This window comes from Parasteatoda tepidariorum, chromosome 10 (genome assembly GCF_982258835.1).
Source record: "Parasteatoda tepidariorum strain Cologne lab strain chromosome 10, Ptep-v5.0, whole genome shotgun sequence".
In the NCBI taxonomy this organism is placed as follows: domain Eukaryota; kingdom Metazoa; phylum Arthropoda; class Arachnida; order Araneae; family Theridiidae; genus Parasteatoda; species Parasteatoda tepidariorum.
In genome coordinates this window covers 72791834-72813306 of record NC_141764.1, presented here as the reverse complement: position 1 = coordinate 72813306, position 21473 = coordinate 72791834, and the positions used below count along the sequence as shown (strand labels likewise).

At 29.9% G+C, this 21473-nt stretch overlaps 1 protein-coding gene across 4 annotated transcripts in view; it reads left to right on the top strand.

Moving 5' to 3' along the window:
* The first annotated feature begins 865 nt into the window (after positions 1 to 865).
* The window catches only part of LOC107453300 (cyclic GMP-AMP synthase-like receptor), a 32760-nt gene continuing 12152 nt past the window's right edge, over positions 866 to 21473 (top strand). The window contains exons 1-3 of one of the 4 annotated variants that reach the window (XM_087152999.1): positions 972 to 1109; positions 15206 to 15261; positions 20393 to 20725. In XM_087152999.1, the coding sequence (XP_087009125.1) occupies positions 15229 to 15261; positions 20393 to 20725 (366 nt within the window). In that variant the 5' untranslated portion in view covers positions 972 to 1109; positions 15206 to 15228. Of the gene's footprint in view, positions 1110 to 8218; positions 8381 to 15205; positions 15262 to 20392; positions 20726 to 21473 lie in introns of those variants that run through there. The other 3 variants (XM_087152998.1, XM_087153000.1, XM_087153001.1) reach the window with 3 other exon arrangements.

Genomic DNA, 21473 nt, shown 5'->3' with positions numbered 1-21473 from the left:
TAATTTTATAAAAAATAAAATAGTAACCTGAATTTACTAACTCTTTCTTAAATTCATAACTTTATTACATTTTATTATAGCTGTTTCAGACTTAGTTAGAACTAAAAATGTTCGATTGATTTATTCTTTGCATTTCGCAAAACACATAAAATTAATTATTACAAGTAAGGTCATAAAAAAAGGTTTATTAAAGGTAATGTTATTAAAAAAAGGTTTTTTAAAATAAATTATTTATTATTTTAATTAGTAAAGTTTTTTTTTTAATTGTATTTCTTAGAGCAAACATCAACACAATAATACGATAATAAGAAATCGATTTTTTTCGAGTTTTATTTCGAAGAAAAAACGTTGATATCTAATTTTTTTTAAACATAAATAACAAACACCGCTTACCTCTTGCAGTCTCTAAAATTATATATTTTTATCCATTTAATTATAATTCATTGAATACAGGGCTGGATATGATTAGGGGCCCCCTTGAAATGGATTTTTTTGAAAATAAATTTTAAAAAATTAAGAAAAACAATGATTTTTCAAAATGTTATGTTTATTTTTTAGCTCTAACTTAATAAAATAAAGTAAAATTTAATTTATTATTATTTATTTTTATTTTAAATATGCTTTCTTAAATGAAAAGATATATTAATACTTTTATATTTGAACAAATAAAAAATATACGAGAAAAAAATTTAATCTAAGGGCCCCAAAAATTTGAATGGCTTAGGGCACCGCGTATCCAGCCCTGATTGAATAATATCAAGCAAATAATAACAAGATCAGGAAATAGCTAATATCTAAGACTTCTTTCATATTTTCTCTTTCCTGACTCACTTCCTATTATTTTCATAAAAAATAAAAATGCACCCGTAAGAGGTCGCCCCAGTTCAGTTAGCACCTACACACCCATCTCCGCGCCTTTCAAACCGAAACTTTTTCACCTCGCCATTCATTGTCATTGTTTGATACCGCTGATACAACAGATAGGTGATTTCATATTGGAACTTTTATCAGATTTCATTGTCAATGAGTGGCTTTATTAACGATCGTGTTGTTAAATAAGTGTTCTTCGTTGACAGACAAGTGAAGTTGAAGTGATAGTGTTTTTATACGTAAGTCAAAAATTTATTTTTTTTACTCTAATTTCTTTGGTTTTACACGAAAATAGGATTTATTCTTTTTTTTTTTTTTTTAGGTTTATTTTTTCCCGCACAATTTAGAATTCCAAAACAACATTGGGATTTTCTCCTTACGTTAAATCTGTTAATGTTTAGGTATCTCGTTTCCTGGAAAACTTCCAATCAATGACAATTTTTTTTTAATAATAGAAAATATACTAAAAATTTTATAAAATTAACATCTATTTTAGTTCGACAAATTTTTTTTCAGTTTTCACTTTATTTAAAATATTAATATTTTTTCGATAGTCAAACAATCAAAGTATCAAAATAATAAATATGTCTCTTTAATTTTGCTATTCCTATTTTACTTCTTTCACAGACGAAATAAACCATATTTTAATAACCTTTTCGACCCTATGAGTTAGGCATGTTGAAAATCCTTCTATTATTAATGTGAAAATTAAAACTTTTTTTGAAAGTTATCATTGTACAAACATTGCATTCTTTTAGCAAATTTTTTTTTAGTGGCAGTGTTTTATAACGGAAATTGATGTTTGTTGTTATATTTAGACTAGATATAAAGTGTTAAATTTATTCTTTTAATTAAATCTTAGTTTATGTAAATATCTAATGGTCTAATTTTAGTTATGTTGTATAAATTGTATATAGTCCAATTTGATTTTTCAAATATTTTCTGGAAAATTGTTTGACATTAGGTAAATTTAGACGATTATCTACTTTACTGAATATATTGTAATGAGAGGATTGCAACCGATTAGGTATGAATATAATATTATTCTGAAAAAAGGGAATTCCCCTTGTTCCTGGATTCTTTTTTTTTCTCAAAAAAAGAAAAATAAAGACATTAAATATTACAATTATTTATTTATTTTAGTTCATTGTTTGCCATATTCTAGATCAGAGCTGTCCAACTGCAAAGAGCCCACGGGCCAGAATTCTGGTCACTGATCACCTGGCGGGCCGCAGTTTAAAAAAGTTGAACAATAACCTCTTATACAATAACAATTAATAGTTGAATTATTAATTATAAAACAATGGAACGGAAGGATTATAAAACAATTTGCTTACATTTTAATGAGAAAACTGAGGCCGATCAGCCTGAATAAGAAGTTGGCGGGCCGCAGAATATGAGTTGGAGGGCCGCATGCAGGCCGCCAGTTGGACAGCCCTGTTCTAGATCTTAAAATCTTTGAATTTCTTAAAAGTCTTATAAAAAAAATTTAGTGCTAAAATATTTAATTATTTCACGGTAAGAATTATCTGTGAATTTAAATTTAATTTAATAATATCGAAGAAAAGTTCGAAATCGTTCCCATTATTCCTGGTGAAAAAATTTTTCGCGATAATCTCAAAGAAAATTCTTTTTTCTAAAATAATATAATAATCATTATCTAAAAATACTGTGATTCTCAACTACCGTATCACATATTGTACGTTTATAAGCTTTTTTTTTAATTATATTTAAAATTATTTGGCCATTCATTAATAAGCAGATTAATTAATTTATTATTTCCTTTCCTTTTCCTCTTTTCTACCTTTATTCACTAGCTGTATCAAGAAGTATTCACAGTAGCAGTTGCTATAATTGTGCGAACATGTAATAATATGCTTTTAAAATTAAAAGTATATGATCTTAAATTAATATAATCTTAAAACTAGTTTAACAAAAATGTAAAAAAAAAAAAAACTAAAAAATTGTTTTAAAGACTATATATTACAAAAAACGACAAATTAGCAGTTGGTATAGTAATGAGAATGAGGAGGGGGTAATTGATTCTTTACTGTTAAAAAGGTTGAAAGGTTGTTAAAAAAGTCGAATGGCTTGGAAATTTCGAGCCAATTCGCTACTAACTTACAAGAGTCAAGTTAATTCACACAACAGTGAAATTTTCTACTTTTATACATTTTATATAATATATGTTACATCTTGCTGAAATTGAAAATACCAAAATATTGTTTTTAATTGAGCATAATATTATGGTGGCAGCGATTTTGTCATACTACAAAGTCATGTTATGCTAAACATAAATAACACCACGCTGAAAATATGGTGCTATGTTTAGTGTATTTAGTTCTTTATACAATTACATAAATTTAATGTCTGGAGTGCAAGTACCATTTTTTTCTGATAATCTATTAAATAGATTTTTGATTGTTTTACATTAAAATATAATTTCCAAAATTTCTACGAAGGAGTCCAATTAGAGAAGAGGAATAAAAATTTAATAATAAGCACAATAATAAAAAGAAATGTAAAAAATAAGGAATTCAGTAATTAGACACACTACAAGCAAATACCATATTTCTATCACTTTTCATCGGATTTAATTACAAATGTATCAGCATTTATAAAATAGATGCAGCTTTCATTGCGTGTAGGAGTTTTTATTTTAAATAGATTTTTTTATCTATTGTTAAACTCTGGTTTTTAGAGTATTTTTTTCGAATGCCAGAGTTTGCATTCAATTAATCAGAAGCTACGAAACCTACGTGTAATTACATCAATAATATTTATGACACATTTTTTTTAATTAATCAAAGAAAGATATGATTACTACAAGCCATCACAAAAAGTTCAAAGTTCGCAAAAGTTTATAATAAATAAATAAATTTTATGTTTCGCATCTCTAGATCTCTGTGATTCAACTTCTCAATCCTGCATAAAATTAAATAGTTAAAAAAAAATATTTTCTTTATAAAAATGTACAGGGTTGTTCACCTTCAAGGGTGTTTTTTGAATATCTTTCGCCAAGTCAAATTAAAGCCCCATATTTTAAGCATAGACGTAGCTAAGGGGTCTAGACCCCCAAATTATTCAATTATTTATAAAATATTGAATTAATAATTACATATTGAATTGTTAAATGAATTATATTATTATTATATATATGTATGCAGAAATTTTCAAAATCAAATTGGAGTCTCCCCCCCCCCAAAAAAAAATATTGTCACCTAGTTCCGTGTCTGAGCTTAAGTGCCTCATACTTGATGTTAAGCTATAATTTTAAACTATAAATACCGTAATAGATTATCTGAGTTTTACGGTCTAATAGCTTGCACATATTTTAAAGTTATTGAACTTTTTTTTAAATTTCTAATTTCGCAAGATTTTCTACATGGATAAAAATCCATGAGTGAATAGTTTTCAATTTTAGCTAATTTTTATGAGCCCAAATTACCCAATTTGAGCACAAATAATAAATTTTAAAAAATGAGTCCACAAACGTTTTTCATTTTCACAAAACTGCGGGATTTCTTTTTATTGATGTTTTGTGCAATTTTCCTAATCAGCATAGAGTGCGCTGCATTAAAACTTAACTTACATGAATAACTATTACGAATTCAAAAAAAGATACGATAGTATATTATTCTTTAAAAAGCTTTATTTCATGTGGGAACAGAACTATTGAAAAACAGCCTTCATGTAGAAAGCCCATTCTGTTCACTGTTTATTGATTTTTTGCCAATTTTATTTTAGACTAATGTTTACGTTTCGTATTATTTACTATGTTGCGTGGTTACTGTTACTTCATAATCTGTCCTTCGTGCTCTGTTCTTCATAATCAGCGCACTGAAGATAAAAAAAAAAAAAAAAAAAAGCTGATCTATTTTAATTTTTCACGTTTTTATTTCTACGGTCTATCACAGTGATTTCCAACTGGCGGCCCGGGGGCCGCATCCGGCCCGCGAAGCTTTTTTTGTGACCAGTTTAACTATAATATATTAGTTGTCATTTTTTTGCGGACAATTTTCGTAAAAATCTGTATGGGTTTAAAATACTTTTCTCGTTAATAAAAACCTACTTTCTTCGTTTCTGTGAAATTTAACATATCAACGGTGCAAAAAAATTTATTTCTCAGGTTTTGCATCCAAGAAAATATTTATTCAAATACAAAAATACTGTTTTTTATTTCATTTTTTTGTATTTTGCGAATATAATTTAGCATGTGTATATCAGAAATTTTCTCGGAGAAATTCACCGATTTAACTTTTTGAAACCACTCATTTTGGACGAAAATATTTACGCACACATTTGTAAATTTTAAATTTAAAATGTAAATATCTATTCTCTGGTGGTTGCAGCAGACAAACCTCAATTTTCTCATTGAACATTTTGTGTGCTACTATGTAAGTTTTAATACCAACCTTTTTAAAGTTTTATATCTTAACAAATAGATATCTGTTGCACATTAATTGTTTAATACATGGGTGCACATTAAAGTTACTGTAGCCCGAATTTTTTAATATGCAATTAAATATTTTTAAAAATCTACTTATTTTAATTTGTAATTCAATACTTTTGTTTTGTACAATTTGGTAAAAATCTGATTTTAATATTTAATGTCCTTTCAAACATAAAAGAGTCCTACATAAAATTTTGATTAAGTTGCGGCCGGCCATTTGATTTGTGTTTTTAATTGTGGCCCGCGGCCTCATGCAAGTTGGAAACCCCTGGTCTATTATATAAACTCATGTTTAATTTCAGAGCTTTTGATTTATTTTTTTTATGTTTAAAAAATTTTTTTTTCTAAATTTAAAAATCGTTAAGGGCAGCCGTAGTTTTGGGTGTTCAACTTAGCATTACACTTTGTTTTGTCGCGCAAGTTTAAATTACGTCTTGAAATTACGAAGGTGTGCAGAAAATGTACATCTATTAAATAAAAAGGAATTGGCATTCGATAAATAGTTTGAGAATTATAAACTGTTAACAGGGGTCTGTTTAGAAGAAATTTGGGTCCGTTAACGGACCCTTCACAAAATATTTTAACTTAAAAACGGACCCTTCACAAAATGATTTTTCTTTTAATCGGACCCTTCACAAATTTGTTTATCTTCATTATTATTTTGTCAATCGAATAAACCCTTTCCAGGGCAGAAAACAAGAAAGATGGATGTAAACGAATTAAGTTTTGTCTTCGGCAGACGATTCTTCCATTATTCGTCCGAAATTAATATTCTGCGTTCAGCAGTATAGGCTAAATACCAAATATTTGTATGTTGCATCTCTAATTTAGAAGGAGCAATTGTTGTTTATTTTTTAAAATTTAATTTCTTTAATTTCAATTTTACAGTGTTGAGCATAATCTTGTATGTCTATACAATTTAAAAACTCCTTGAAAATTTTTTTTTTTTTTGCAATAACGGACCCTATTTGCACAAATTCATAAAAGTGGACCCTGGTTGAAAGAATGTGAGTAATTTTTTCACAATTTCTCGAAAAACGGACCTTTCACAAAATGTCTGGACAGACCCCTGGTTAAACATGGAATAAAAATACTATGCGGACCGCTCTACAGACCGCAAAATTCAACTGCGGAGTTTAAGTTTGACATATGAAAGGGCCATGTTTATTATAATTTTAATAAAAGTTGTATTTTGTTTTTAATTCCAATTTGTTCGAAAGTTATTTCAATTTCAAGTGGCTTTTTAATTTATTTTTTCTTTCATTTATTTGTTTTGCTTTGCGTTACATTTAGAACAGGGGTTTCCTACTTAGATGAGGCCGGGGGCCACAGTTAAAAACACCAGTCAAATGGCGAGCCGCAACTTTATCAAAATTTTATATAGGACTCTTTTATGTTTGAAGGAACATTAAATATTACCGTCAGACTTTTATCAAGTTGTACAAAACAAAAGTATTGAATTACAAATTAAAGTAAGAAGTAGATTCTTACCTTAAAATTTTTTTTATTTTTACACAGTTGGTATGTTAAATTTCACCGAAACGAAAAAATTAGGATTTTTTTTAGCGAAAGAAAAGTATTTTAAACCCATATAGATTTTTTACGAAATTTGTCCGCAAAAAAATGATAACTAATATATTTAAATTCGCGGGCCACAAAAAGAGGCATCGCGGGCCGCCAGTGATTTAGAAACTTGAAAATAAAAAGGTAGGTAGGAAAAATGTGCAAAGAATTCTATAGAATGGAATAAAATAAATTAAGATACGATTCTTCCGAGAATTAGCAACTGTTAAACTTTAAGTAACAAAAAAAAGCTATTGGCTGATCTCTTGCTATGTTGTTCATTCAAATGTAACTAAAGAGTTTCGTGTTAAATTAACGGCCATATTCAATAAAAATCCGACGTCTTTGTTTTTGCTTTTCCACTTACTTCGAAATTCAAATTTGTTCGAAAGTTATTGCAATTTATAACTGAATTTTTCCTGAATTTTCCCACTTACTTTGCATCAAATAATGATTATTTATCTATTATTGTCAACAAAAAAAATTTTCTCTCGAGATTATCCTTTTATTAGCTCCCGCTTGACTTGATAAGAAAATTAACAAATAAGTGGAAAAATAAAATAAAATAAATAATAGATAGCAATCAGATGTTGACACTCATAAATCATAATATTTATATCGTTTATTTTTTTAATAATGTATCGAGAGAGATGAAAACCATTTGAAATGTTTTACAATATAACTTTATAGATTGTTAACAAATTTAATGACTTCTTATTGAATCACGCATTCTGAATTCCCAAGTTTAAATCTTTTCTTTTTTTACAGTAATCGTTCATTTTTGCAACGATTAACACATCAACAAAATATTTGTGCATAAAATTATGATAATTATAAGTTTTATAAACAAAATTATCTCTTTCTTTTTTTAAAGTATCAAATTTTAAACAATTCACCGGTGAAAGTCGTCATTATTTTGATTTCGGCCATTCTGGACAACATATACATTGCAACTTAGAAATATTCAAATGATTTTTTTAAAAAAAGTGATGGGAAAAGTGACCGGGAGTTAAATTGATTAAAGTCGCCACTTTTTTTTTGTTACCTCACCACGTGGCGATTGGTTATTTTCAGGTTCGATATATATGTTGAAAATTTTATAGATATTCTATTCTTTAAATAAAACTGATATCCAGGGACTGATAGGTGGTCAAGAGGTTCTTAACTCCCACTATCTATCTACATACGTATTTAAACTCCCACTATCTACTATAAATTTTGAACCCTAAACCAAATATCATCATAAAGCTGATATCTCTTAAATAAAACCTGATAGCATTCCCATAAACTGATAAACGAAGTTCTACTTTCGTTGCTGGAATTTTAACATTAGATCATTGGTTCGTTTGATACACTTGAATGTCTTATCACAGAAATAAGTGTATCACGTTTCCTAAAATCGAAACGGAAGTGTGATAAAGGTTGAGGCATAGGGATCAAATAAAGTGATTAGTTTAAAAAAAATTTGTGCGATTTTCTGTTTTTACTCTTCCCGTAAGTAAATTTTTATTCAAAATATTAACATTCCATTTAATTGTTTGTTTTTTTAAAAATATCTTGTAGTTAAATGTATTGATTTTTTTATATTTCAATAAATGTTAAAAGCGTGTTATTTTTTATTAATGTTTAGTTGATCAATAAATTTTCAGTTGATTTAATTCGATGTTCACTGTAGAAAAGCGGTTATTAAATAATTTTGCGCGTGTGACTCATGAAATAAATTAATATATTAGTTAAAAAAAATTTGTAAATTTAGAGAATATAGATCTATGTCTCAAATATCTTAATACTAAAGCTTCATGCATAAAAGATATTTTATTCACGTCCTTTAAAAATCTGTGTAAAATTTTAATTTCTGATTGTCCTTTAACTGTGAAATCGCTCAAAGCGGTTAAAAGAGATAATTATTTTCTTTTAACCTGGATTTTTTATAGTGCCTTACATTTTCGAGATTGCTTTAAGCACAAATTGTTTAACGAACATTTTATTTTAAAAAAATTTTGCATTTCTGTTTATTAAAGTTTTTCACTTTCGATTTTGCGTTAACAGTGTTTGCCGTTCGAATTTCATTTAGTTTTAACACTTAAATTCGAGAGGGACTGGGATATCCAGGTTAGCAGGGCGCTGGATTCACGTTCGTGAGAATGGGGAGTTCGAATCCAGACGACTGAAGACTAATAAATGGTAACTGGTGCACGTTAAATCTACCGGGTCACAAAGACCTCCATGTTCCCATGACAAATTGTACCTCTGGAGGGTACTGAATTGGAGATTGATCGTTATCTGGTTCAGGTCAAAATTACGACCCTTGGATGAATGAATGGATGTATGAATCGCTTCGCCCTATAAGCGGGTGAGACGTATGGGTGTGGCAGAAGTCGAATTCTTGGCCATAGATGGCGCCACAGGAGAACAAGAATCGCACCCCTTTCCTTAATGGCCTACGACAACAGCTTAACTTCGAGAGGAAAAATATAAATAATTGTTTCGATGCAATCAGGGAATTATAGTTTTAATAGTTTTGATCAGGAGAGCGGTCGAAAGTTTGGACCCCTTAAGGTTATTTTTACTTTTTGCGTATTTCCTCGTATCTCGAGAACTTTTTATGCGTATTAAAAACATTTTGCTCTCAATCATAAAATTCATTTATCCAAAGATTCCATGTAAAAAATAGTTTTAAATAATTACACTGATAAACAAGTTATAGATATCTGGCATTGTTTTTTTTCTTTTGTAACGCAGTTTGGTATGCTGATTATAAACCTGATAACCGTTTGCTTTATCACGTCAGGTTTTTAAGATATGGACAAAAATAAATTTTCATAAAAAAATTGCTTAATTTTTAAAGAATACTATTTAAATTTTAGCAAATTTTATAGAATACTGTTTAAATTTTATTAATTCTAAAAGAACACTAATTTAGTTTCATTAATTTAAATGAAATATTGCTTAAATTTTACTAATTTCAATGGAATTTGTTTTCATTGGGTACAACAGCTAAACAATTTCGTCACAACTCTTTACAATGAGTGACACTTTTTACTAGGACCACAGAAAAAAGTTCAAAAAGATAAAAAGGCAAATAAAAAGAGCATTGGGAAAAAACACGACTTAAACAATTGCATGAATTAATGTCTGATTTGATTCCGGGTATTTTAACATGTCAGGGGGTCTGTCCGGACATTTTGTGAAAGGTCCGTTTTTGTAAAATAGTTAAAATATTACTCGTAATTTGTGAATATAAAATAAACGTTAAGTCACATTCTTTCAACCAGGGTCCGCTTTTGTGAATTTGTGCAAATAGGGTCCGTTATTGCAAAAAAAACTTTTTCAAGGAGTTTTTGAATTGTAAAGACATACAAGATTATGCTCAACACTGTAAAATTATAATTAAAAAAATTAAAGTTTAAAAAATAACGAAAAGAATATAAGTAATTAATATATGCATTTAAAAAAAATCATACAATAAGCTTAAATATTAACTCTTCTAACTTTTTTGTTGCAAAATCGTTCAAGACATCCTGAAAGTTAACCTTTTCCAATACATCATTTTCATTTTCAATTGCCATTATGGCCAATGAATTTAAACGGTTTTGAGACATAGTTGAACGAAGACAGTTTTTAATTAATTTCAATTTGGAAAAGTTTCGTTCACCAGTGGCGTTTGTAATCATTAGACTTCTATATACTATTTGCAAAACTGTCATTACATTCGGGAAAGTTGATTGTGCCATGTTACCAATAATCAGTTTGTAAGACTCTTCGGCAGGCACAATTTTTTTTCCGGCGTCTTCTAATTGTAAGATGAAGTATTTATACTGCACCATTTCGTCTATAAACGCAGACTTAATGTCCTCGAAATAATGTTCCTTAAACTTTGTGCAAGCCTGTCTAATTTCAGCGTCGGATTTTGTCGAGAAATCTGTTAGAAACCCAAACAGATCATTTTTTTCCCGGTAAGCTTCTAGGTGCCGCGACAGTTCTGTACACAGCATGTCTAGTACTGGCGAATATGTATCAACTTTTAATTTCTCTTTTCCTCTGAGCACAACTTCTTTTGCAGGTCCGTCATCGTGATGCCTTTTCCTTTTTCGCACACGCTGATTCTCATCACTGTATTGTAGGGGTGCACAACCTTTTTGAGTGAAGGGCCACTTGCACAGCAGGTTGGCTAATGAAGGGCCGCAGATGTATTTAGACATGTTAATGACAAATGTAGTAATGTTTATTCAAACATTAGCGTTCCATTTTTTTTATCAATAGCCTTAGTAATATCAATAACTTAGTAGTGTTCCATTATTAGAATTCATTCAAAAATAAAAAAACTTATACTTTTTTTTTTAAAAAAAACTTGCTATTTTTATCATATGAACAATAGATTTATCAAAATAAATAAACATTGAAGAAAAGAATTTTTTTCTTTTATCATATCATGCAATACAAAAATTCATTTTAGAATTTAATTCTGATAAATAAAAAAAACTGCAATGCCCACAGAATGAAAGTAGGAAAAGATTTAATCATAATTAAGTAATATAAATTCAAATTAAATATTTCAATTGAAGAAAATTTATAGGTTTTAAACAAAAGCCTAAAATAAAAGCAAAACTGTGATAGTTCAAAATAAAATTCAATGCTTATTTTGTAATGTACTTTATTATTTTATTTTATTAATTATTAGATTTTTTTTATATTGTAAACAGTTTCCCTTTTTTTTTCATCGAAAAAGATCACTTAAGCAACAAAAAATTGAAATCTAAACTACAAACAGTGAGCAGTTTAAAAATTCACGTTTTCCGTCATTTTATGAATTTCTCAAGTTGCAATAACATTGCATTTAAATTAGGGAGGGATGTAACGAGTATTTGGCCCTTCTGTGAAAAATTCAGTTGGTTGAATGATCAGTCATATATTCGGTCGAATGTTTTTTAGAAATGTATTTTTCCAAGCTTTTTTTTATTTTTGAATTTTTATAGATATTACTTTTTTTTAAAAAAAATTATAATCAGACAAGTCAATTTTGTCATTTTTTCGATACTTTGAGAATTGAGTTTATTATCACTCTTTCCCTGTAGTGTAATATAAATAACCAGTAACATAGAAAAGCGTGATTTTCAGTATTAAAGTCTTGTTTCAGGAACTAAGGAATATTTGTTTTTTCTGTTTTTCTTTTTTTAGGCATTTTTATTATGACTCAGCATTTTTTTTAAAAATAAAGTTACTAATAAAACTTATTTTATAGCAATTTTTTTTCTTCTAAAATTATGGCAATGAGAAGAATTTAAATTGAGATTTTCGGCATAAGATTTTCATTTAAAAAATTAAGAACGCTTTTTTTCTATCTTTTTATTTTCTTTAAATAATAAAAAGCATTTTTTTAGACGTTTTCATTATAACGTAGTAATTTTTAATAGCATTTCTGTTGACTTAATTCTTTTTTCTTTGCTTTTTCTGGTAAATGAAAAACTGAGATGCTCAGCTTTAAAGAAAATTTTCAAAAATTAAGATCGATTTTTATGTTCTCTGTTTCACTTTTCGACATTTTCAACGTTCTTGATTGGCCTTATTTTTTAGAGTTAATTTATGAAAACGTTTTTCCAGGAAATATTATTCTGAGCATTGAAATTTTAGTTTCAGTGTTGCTATGCTGCTAAAAGATTTTGCTATTTGGCCCCAAGTGTACGGCGTTCAATCGATTTTTTCTTCTTTTTTTTTTTGCCGAATATTTGATTTTTGATCAAATAACAATTCATTACCACATTCGACCAAATCATATTCGTTGCGGAAATGAAAACGAAGGAAAAATAACTAGGATTTTAGATAAAACTGTGCTGAAATACCGTATCAAAGAGGGATTATTTAATTGCACGATTAATAATCACGTGTCGTAATAACATCATAGTTAAATAACGGGATCGTCAAAATCATGTGGAAAAGTATAGAAATAATTGGGAAAAAATATATTGATGCTGAACTCAGCACGAATAAAGAGTGTCAAATGCATGATTTAAAATTTGTATGTCGTAATTGAACAATTGGAATTTTTTATAATACGTGGGAACGCATAGCAATAACTGCCGAAAAAAATTGTTGAAAATAAAGAAAAAAAGGGTAAAAAATCACTTAGATTTAAGATGAAATTGTCACAAATAAAGTGCACAAAAAGTGATTAGTTAAATTTGCGATCTGAAACTCGCGTCGTAATAAAAATTCGGGATTTTCGAAATCACGTAGAAAAGCGGAAATAACTGTTTAAAAAGTCATTTATATTTACGATAAAATCGGCTTAAAGAAAGCGCGTTAAACGTACATTTACTAAAGAATATGTTAAAATTGATTGTGCCAAAACGTGATGACTTAAAAGTGCGATTAAAAATTGCCATTTTTAAAATTTTTTTTATTGTGTTTAGAAGCTCTCGCGGGCCGCACTTCAGTAGTCGAAGGGCCGCATTTGGCCCGCGGGCCGCAGGTTGTGCACCCCTACTGTATTGAGTATCAGTTTTCTCATTTGCCTTAGTCTCGTAGTCGTCAAATAATTCTCTCTGTGAAATTAAAAAATCTAAAAGCGATTTTAAAAGATCGACTGCTGTTCGAAGTTTAATTGTTTAGAATATACATACCTATGGTAGATACCAGAACAGTAAGTGTGCATTTACAACGTAGAATTTTGCGCGTTTTTCAAGCGTGTTGTGTTAAAAACGCTGCTCTTGCTGTATAGTCATCTGATTAGTCGGCGTTAAAATTACCGCAATAAAATTGCTTGCGATTATATTACTGCGTTATATATGAACTAACTACCAAAATATTAATATCTAATTTGGAATGCGTTCAGAAATGTACTAAAATAGCGTCGATGTAATGTACAGAGCAAGACAATCGTCGTTGAAATTTCGAATTAAATTTTTACTGTTTAAGAAACATGGTCAATTTTTTTCTCTGTAGCCCAGGGCCCCGGAACGTGGAGGGGCCCCTAGGCAGTTGCCTACAGTGCTTAATGGATAAAACGGCCCTGGAAGGGTTTATTCGATTAACAAAACAATAATGAAGATAAACAAATTTGTGAAGGGTCCGATTATGAGATAAATTATTTTGTGAAGGATCCGTTTTTAAGTTAAAATATTTTGCGAAGGGTCCGTTTTTATGAAAAGATATTTGGTGAAGGGTCCGTTAACGGACCCAAATTTCTTCTTTTTCTTCTTAACAGACCCCTGATAATGTACTTGATAACCTTATTATAGATAATGTACCAAATGAACGATTGATTCTTATGAGATTAATTTTATGATAAGTTAAAAAAATTAAACAAAAATTATAAAATGTTTCATTTTAATAAAAAAGTGGTGATAAAACATCGTTACAACACAATTAGAGTAATTATTCGACTTCAGAAGAAAAAAAAAATATGGAGCTGTCTGATATATATCAGTCTGTTGAGGAGAAGTTTACGCTTTTTAAAATTATTTTAATGTAAAAACATGCCCTTAACAAATTATTTTACTATGAAACTGAAAATTCACAAACTATTTTATCGTAAAAACGGACATTTAAAAAATATTTTATCTTTAATACAGACCCACTGTTATATTCTTGCTTTTAAAAATTGAACCTTCTCAAAATTCTTTGAAAAACAGTATCGGTGACGTCATTAATTAATAAATTTTAAACACATAATTATTCTTTGAAAGACATAGGTTTCAAGTTTTTTAACTCAAAAAGATCATGTTTTCGATTATTCATAATTGTAACACCCTGACCGAAGAAACACAATTCTACGCTAATTTTAGAATTAGAAAATTATGGCTAGATTTTTCACAAATTGACTATAACAGGACCCTATTTTACAAAGTTATGAGTACTTTTTTTCACAAAACCATAAACTTCCAGATTCACGAAATTCTAAAAGTTAATGAAATATTTAAGAAACATAAACAGAAGGTATGTTCAAGTAATAAATAAAATATATTAGCAGTGGTTTAAGAAAAAAAAACAAATATTTCTGTATTCAATTTTTCCTTTAATATACGCGGATCATTAGTGCCGTATGAATGTTTAAAAAACATACTAATAAGACACCAGTGGTATTTTTTTAAAAATAAATTTTAAATTTTCTTGACAAAAATCAGAAGAAGATTTTAAATAATTTCATCTATGGTGTTACCAACACTTGTTACCTCTGCGTAGTAAAATAATATTTTGTTGTTGACAATTTGTTCCGATTTAGTTAGTTTTAAATGTTGATGCTGCTCAATGGTATTTCTTTATAAATATTTCAACCATCAACTATTCATTGCATCGCAAAAAATTATAATTTATTTGCAGATAAAACTATTCTATAACTGTTCATGGGATCGTCTTGGAGCGAAGAAACTGAAACAGTAAGGGAATATTTTTTATCACACAATCTGCATATTCAGCAACTGCACTATTTATTCGATGTTTTTTTTTCTTCTTTTAATTGTATATTTAGACCTGGGATAGCCTGGTTGGTAGGGCACTGGGCCCATGTCCAAGAGGTCGTGGGTTTGATCAACGCCGGCGGAAGACTCTCCGTGTAGTAAAAGATGACTGATGCACGTTAAATATGTCGGGTCGCAAAGTCCTCCATGTTCCCATGACAAATAATACATCTGGGGGTACTGATCCAGGAGTTCCCCTGTCTTCTGGGTTCAAAATTACAAGGGTGAGGAGTTGAACTTTAGCAGTCGTAAATCCAAAATTGGGTCGGCTGTTCAACGAGGGTTATAAAAATATAAAATAAAATTGTATATTTAACTCGATATTTGTTTTCAATGGCTTATCTTATAATCAAGGTTAGTTGACAGATAAGGTTGTGCTCTTCCTGTGCTCTTTTTTTCGCTCTCCAACAGGAAACCCATATTATGACGTCACATACTTAACTCGAGAACCAAACCGCTGTTTTCTTTATTCGCAGTTACATTCTAGAATGCCATTAAAATATTGAAATGCAACTTCACATTATTTTTTGGATTGTTACTTTTTTATGCAATATATAGACGGTATATGGATGGAATGTCTACTTAGTGACCTAATGATATGTACAGGTCTGATTGTGCTCCGGAAAAAATCCTGATTTCCGGATTTTTTGCTAACCGTGATCCGGAAGTTTCCGGAAATCAAATTTTCAATGGTGGAACTTAAAAACACAGTTTATTTTATTTGCTTGTAAGGGAGAGCCAGATAAGCTTATATTCAATATTAATATTCATTTTTTATCAGTAAATAGTTATTATAGTCATAAACTCAAGAAAGAAAGACATATTTGTAAGTTTCAATTATCTCTCCAGGTCATCATAGGTACATGTAAATGGTATAGGTATGCGTAAAATTTTAAATATATTTTAAATAAACTAAGAAATATTGAAAAAAAAGGAAAAACCCTTGTTTAAAATTCTTTCTAATTTTTTGATTTAAACTTTTTTCTTTTTTACTCAAGAAATTTTCCGGAATTTTGATTTGGGCTCACAATCACCCACGTATGTATGAATTAGTTTAAAACATGCGAGTGACCTAATGATATGTTTGAATTAGTTTAAAACAGCGAGTGACCTAATGATATGTTTGAATTAGTTTAAAACAACGAGTGACCTAATGATATGTTTGAATTAGTCTTAAACAGCGAGTGACCTAATGATATGTTTGAATTAGTTTAAAACAGCGAGTGACCTAATGATATGTTTGAATTAGTTTAAAACAGCGAGTGACCTAATGATATGTTTGAATTAGTTTAAAACAGCGAGTGACCTAATGATATGTTTGAATTAGTTTAAAACAGCGAGTGACCTAATGATATGTTTGAATTAGTTTAAAACAGCGAGTGACCTAATGATATGTTTGAATTAGTTTAAAACAGCGAGTGACCTAATGATATGTTTGAATTAGTTTGAAACAGCGGTTCCCAAATGGTTGTCCGCGGAATCGTGGGGTTCCGTTGAAGGGTCTCAGGGGTTCCGGGAGTTATGAATTTTTTTTTAACCAGTTATGATATTAGAAACCTGTAATTAAATTTATATCCCATTAATAATCTATTATTTTTTAATATTTCTGATATTTTTAAGAAATTATTTAATTGAATGAAGAAGAAAGACATATCTTAACGCTTTTTCTTCTTTCTAATAACTACATATTGAATGAATTATGGAAAGAATATATTGATTTGTAAAAAACTCGAGTAGCATTTCGCATTAAATAAAAATAATCAAATTTAACTATGAAGTAATATGTTTCTCTGATTATCATTCTTAACCACTTTCCTGATTATGCCGAGTTAATTCGGGTATATTGCGAATATATACTATCCCGAGAAAACTCGGGCGTAGCAGAATTTGTCGGTGCGTTTTGTTTTACCATGTTTTTAATAGACCAGAAGCAAAATAATAATAATAATCTGCTGTAATTAGAAGTTTGCCAAGTTTTGTTTGGGAGCTTTGCTGTTGGATTCTGGGACTACACACGTGTTTTGTGTGATTGTATATACGATAGTAGCTTAATTTACATTGAAAAGAAAGAGTTAAAAAAATGGTGTACAACTTCACTGGTGTTTGGAAAGTATCACTTTGTGTTGTTCCTTAATTTAAAAACTATAATACTAAGACTAATATTTAACTTTCATTTGCTTGAGATGACTCGGGGATAAAAAACTGATGGTAAATTATATGTCAACTTAAAACTTGTGTATTATATTTTGTTTTAGTTCCTTGTATTTATCAATAAAATAAAAAATATGTTGATTTTTTGCATTTTTTTCAGCAAAAAAATAAGGGAGGCGGGTAACGGTTATTTCTTTCTTTTTTTGTTTTCATTTCAATGAGAACTACACTGGTGGACAAAATTAAGAGATGGAAGACATTTTCCCAAATATCTAAAAAAAAAAATACTGAATATAAATAAATAAAATTTGATATGGATATAGCTTATTCCATGATAATAAAGTATGCAAAACAAAAATGAAAGTGCCATTCACTGGCAAGACCTATTGCCAATAAATCCAATGTAGTCTGAACTTAAGGATAAAAGATGACAATAAAAGTGAGGCTTGTGCAGTGTGTGTTGCCTCTAGTATGGTGTATATTCACCCCTGACAGACAGACAGCATGCACAACGAGTATGCATGCTGTTAATAAGGGAGTTAAGGAGGACTTGTGGAAGACCCTCCCATTCTTCCACCAGAGCAATTTTTAATTCCAGAATGGTTCTGGGGGGAAGTTGGTGCATCGCAGTAGCTCTCGCAAGAGCATCCCAAGCATGTTCAATAGGATTCCGGTCAGGGGATTTGGCTGACCAACCCATTCGTTGGATATCCTCGCTTTCCAGATACTCATCAACCATGAGAGCCCTATGTGGTCGCGCATTGTCGTCCATAAAAATGAACTCAGGGCCAGCAGCGCCCCTGAAAAGACGCACATAGGGCTCTAGGACCTCCTGCCTGTACCTCTGGGCATTCACGGAACCATTGTCAAACACATGAAGCGGTTTGCGGGTATCTTGCATGTGCGAATGAATGTGCGAAAATGCTTTCCATCTATTAATTTTGTCCACCAGTATATATTTCAGTCGATTCATTTTCAATTTATACTTGCACTAAAATAAATTTAAGAACTAAACTGATGCCGCTCCAGACCTGTGAAACAACATGATGAAAAAATTTCATTCTCCGTTAATTCACTAAATATTTTCTATTTATTTAGTAAATTTTATATCATTACATATTTTTCAGTATGCCTATGTAGTTGTAGAATTATTTGAATAAAATTTTATATTTTGACTCACAATAATATGTTATATACTACGCTAAAGTTAGAAAATATATGAAAAGATTGTTCATTTAAAATCCTAATAACATATACTTCAAAAATAAATTTTCTGTTTAGGACTTACAATAAGCATTCACATATAGAAATTTAACTAATTCAAACAGTATTATAACAAATAAGAGGATTCAAAGATTCGTATATACCTTTAAGTACGAATTGTAAGGTAGCTGAAAATGTATGGACAAAATGGTTCTATTGCTATTATACAGCACGCCGAGAAGAAAAAAAAGACTCACCCTGAATAACTCTTGATTTAATGATTGGATCTTTACATACTAGGACTTAATTTGAATGATTCGAAGGGTCGACCTCAAACATGCGAATTAATGAGTGCCGACGATATTTTAAGTTACGAAATCAGACACAAAAACATACTTTCTTTTAATAAACATACATTTTTTTCGACGAATTCAGATTTATGACATCCAGAATATAGGGGGTAGCCGCAATCTGAGAAATATGGTTCCAATAGTTTGGTGAGGAAAACGCTGCAAAGTTTGGACACTTTAATGTTAATGTTACTTTTTTGCGTATTTCGCTATATCTCGAGAACTTTTTAAGCGAATTGAAAAATGTGGCACTCAATTATAAAATTAGTTTATCAAAAATAATTCCATGCAAAAAAACTTTGAATTGTAAGGTATATAAACGTTTGCATCATTTTTAAGAATATAATTCTACATGACAAAATACAAAATTTCAGCAGAAATAGTTTTAAACATGGGCCTTTTTTTTTGAAATTCAGTTTCTCAGGAACTATTCAACCAATTTTGCTCAAATTTTGTATTTTACCATGTAAAATTATATTCTTTACAATGAATTAAAAAACTGTATACCTTACAATTCGAAAAGTTTTCGACCATTATTAAATAAAATAATATTAAATATATATGAAAAATCATTTTTTGCATTGAATTATCTTTTGTCCTGACCAAACTCTATGGGGATCATATTTCTCAGATTGCGGCTACCCCCTATAATTTGGGGGTCAGAAATCCGAATCCGTAGAGAAAAAGGTATGTTTATTTAAAGAAAGTACGTTTTTGTGTCTGATTTCGTAACTTAAAATATCGTCGGCACTTATTAATTAGCATATAAGCAGGTCATCTCCTCGAGCTATTAAGATTGAATCCTAGAACATGAAGATCCGATCATCAGATCAAAAGTTATTCAGGATGGTCCTTTTTTTTTGGAGCATTGTACATTCATTTGGCAATGTATGTGTGAAATAAACTAGGCGTTAAGAAAGCGTAGTTCTCCCCCCCCTCCCGAAAAAAAAAGGAGATTGAAAAATGCTAGTCAGTTAGAAGCTTTTGTTAATTTAAATAAATTGTTCTTTAAACAACGTAACTTTTAGAAATAAGTTTCTTAAATATAATTCTATTTTTTTGTTTGTTTATAAATAAATAAATTATTTATTTAGTTTTTGTTGAACAATCTGAAATTCTGGGCACCATTATGGGATTTTTCAAATGGATTTTTATTTTAAAATACCCTTTGAGTTCAACCTAGCCAAACTTGACATGCTTAATAACAAATTCGGATTGTATTATATTTTATGTTTATAATGCATTCTAGTTTAAATATTTTTAAAATGTGTAAAAAATGTCGAAATATTTTTACATTCTTCGAGCGAAAAGTAAGCCACTTTATCTTTTTTTTCTTTCTGTTTTAGGGAGATTCGGAGCCTCATTCCAGAGCAATGCCAGACCAAAAAGTAGAAGTGGCTCAGGCCCAAAAATTTAAGAAACCAGGAGTTTCTATTTTAAAAGAAATTTTGAGACGCATTAAATTGAATGATGCTCTCATTAAAGAGAACAATCAAATTTTGCACGATTTTCTCAATACCTTCGTTGCAAAGATGAAAGAAGAGGACGAGCTGTTCAAATTTTTGTACAAAGAACTTTATTTCACTGGCAGTTTCTACTCGGATCTTCGTGTCTCGATGCCCGATGAATTCGACATCAACATGATCTTCAAGCTACCTTTCAATGATTCAGAATTTGAGGTATATTTCACATTCAAACATTATCGTTAAGAGTTTTTATCAAAACGTATCTTACATACTCTCCGAACTCCCAGTGGCTTTGAGATTGGGAGACCAAGGTTCCAGGCATCCTGTCAAATGTGAGCCTGTAATCTACGACTAAGGACATTAAATTTTTTAATCTATTACTTATCATTTTGACTATGAAATTAAATTCTTAACGAGTAAATATCTGGTTCATAGCAAGTATTTTATGTGGAATATACAGGAAGTCTCGGACCCATTTTGATGTTTAATAACTCATAAAATAATAAAGATAGATTAAAATTATAACATAAATGGTTAGATAGACTCAAAAAGTTTCATGACCCTTGTCAATAAACTTACACGTGTGCCCCCTTCGTCGCACGGAGAATATCAAGTCGATAGTCAATTTCACGCCAGGTAGCGGCAAGCATGTCGGCATCCACAGAGGCTATTGCGGTTGTAATCCTGGCTTTTAGGTCATCAATGTTTGACACGATCCTCCTGTAAACGTTGTCCTTTATAAATCCCCAAAGGAAGAAGTCCAGCGGCGTTATATCAGGTGATCTGGGTGGCCAAGGAATTGGACCTCCTCGCCCAATCCATCTTCCTGGAAAATGGTCATTCAAAGAACTACGAAACGATGATGCCCCAATGAGGTGGTGCACCATCTTGTTGCAAAAAGACATGTGGCTGAAGCTCCTCTAGTTGCGGAAATACGAAGTTTTCCAACATGTCTAAGTAT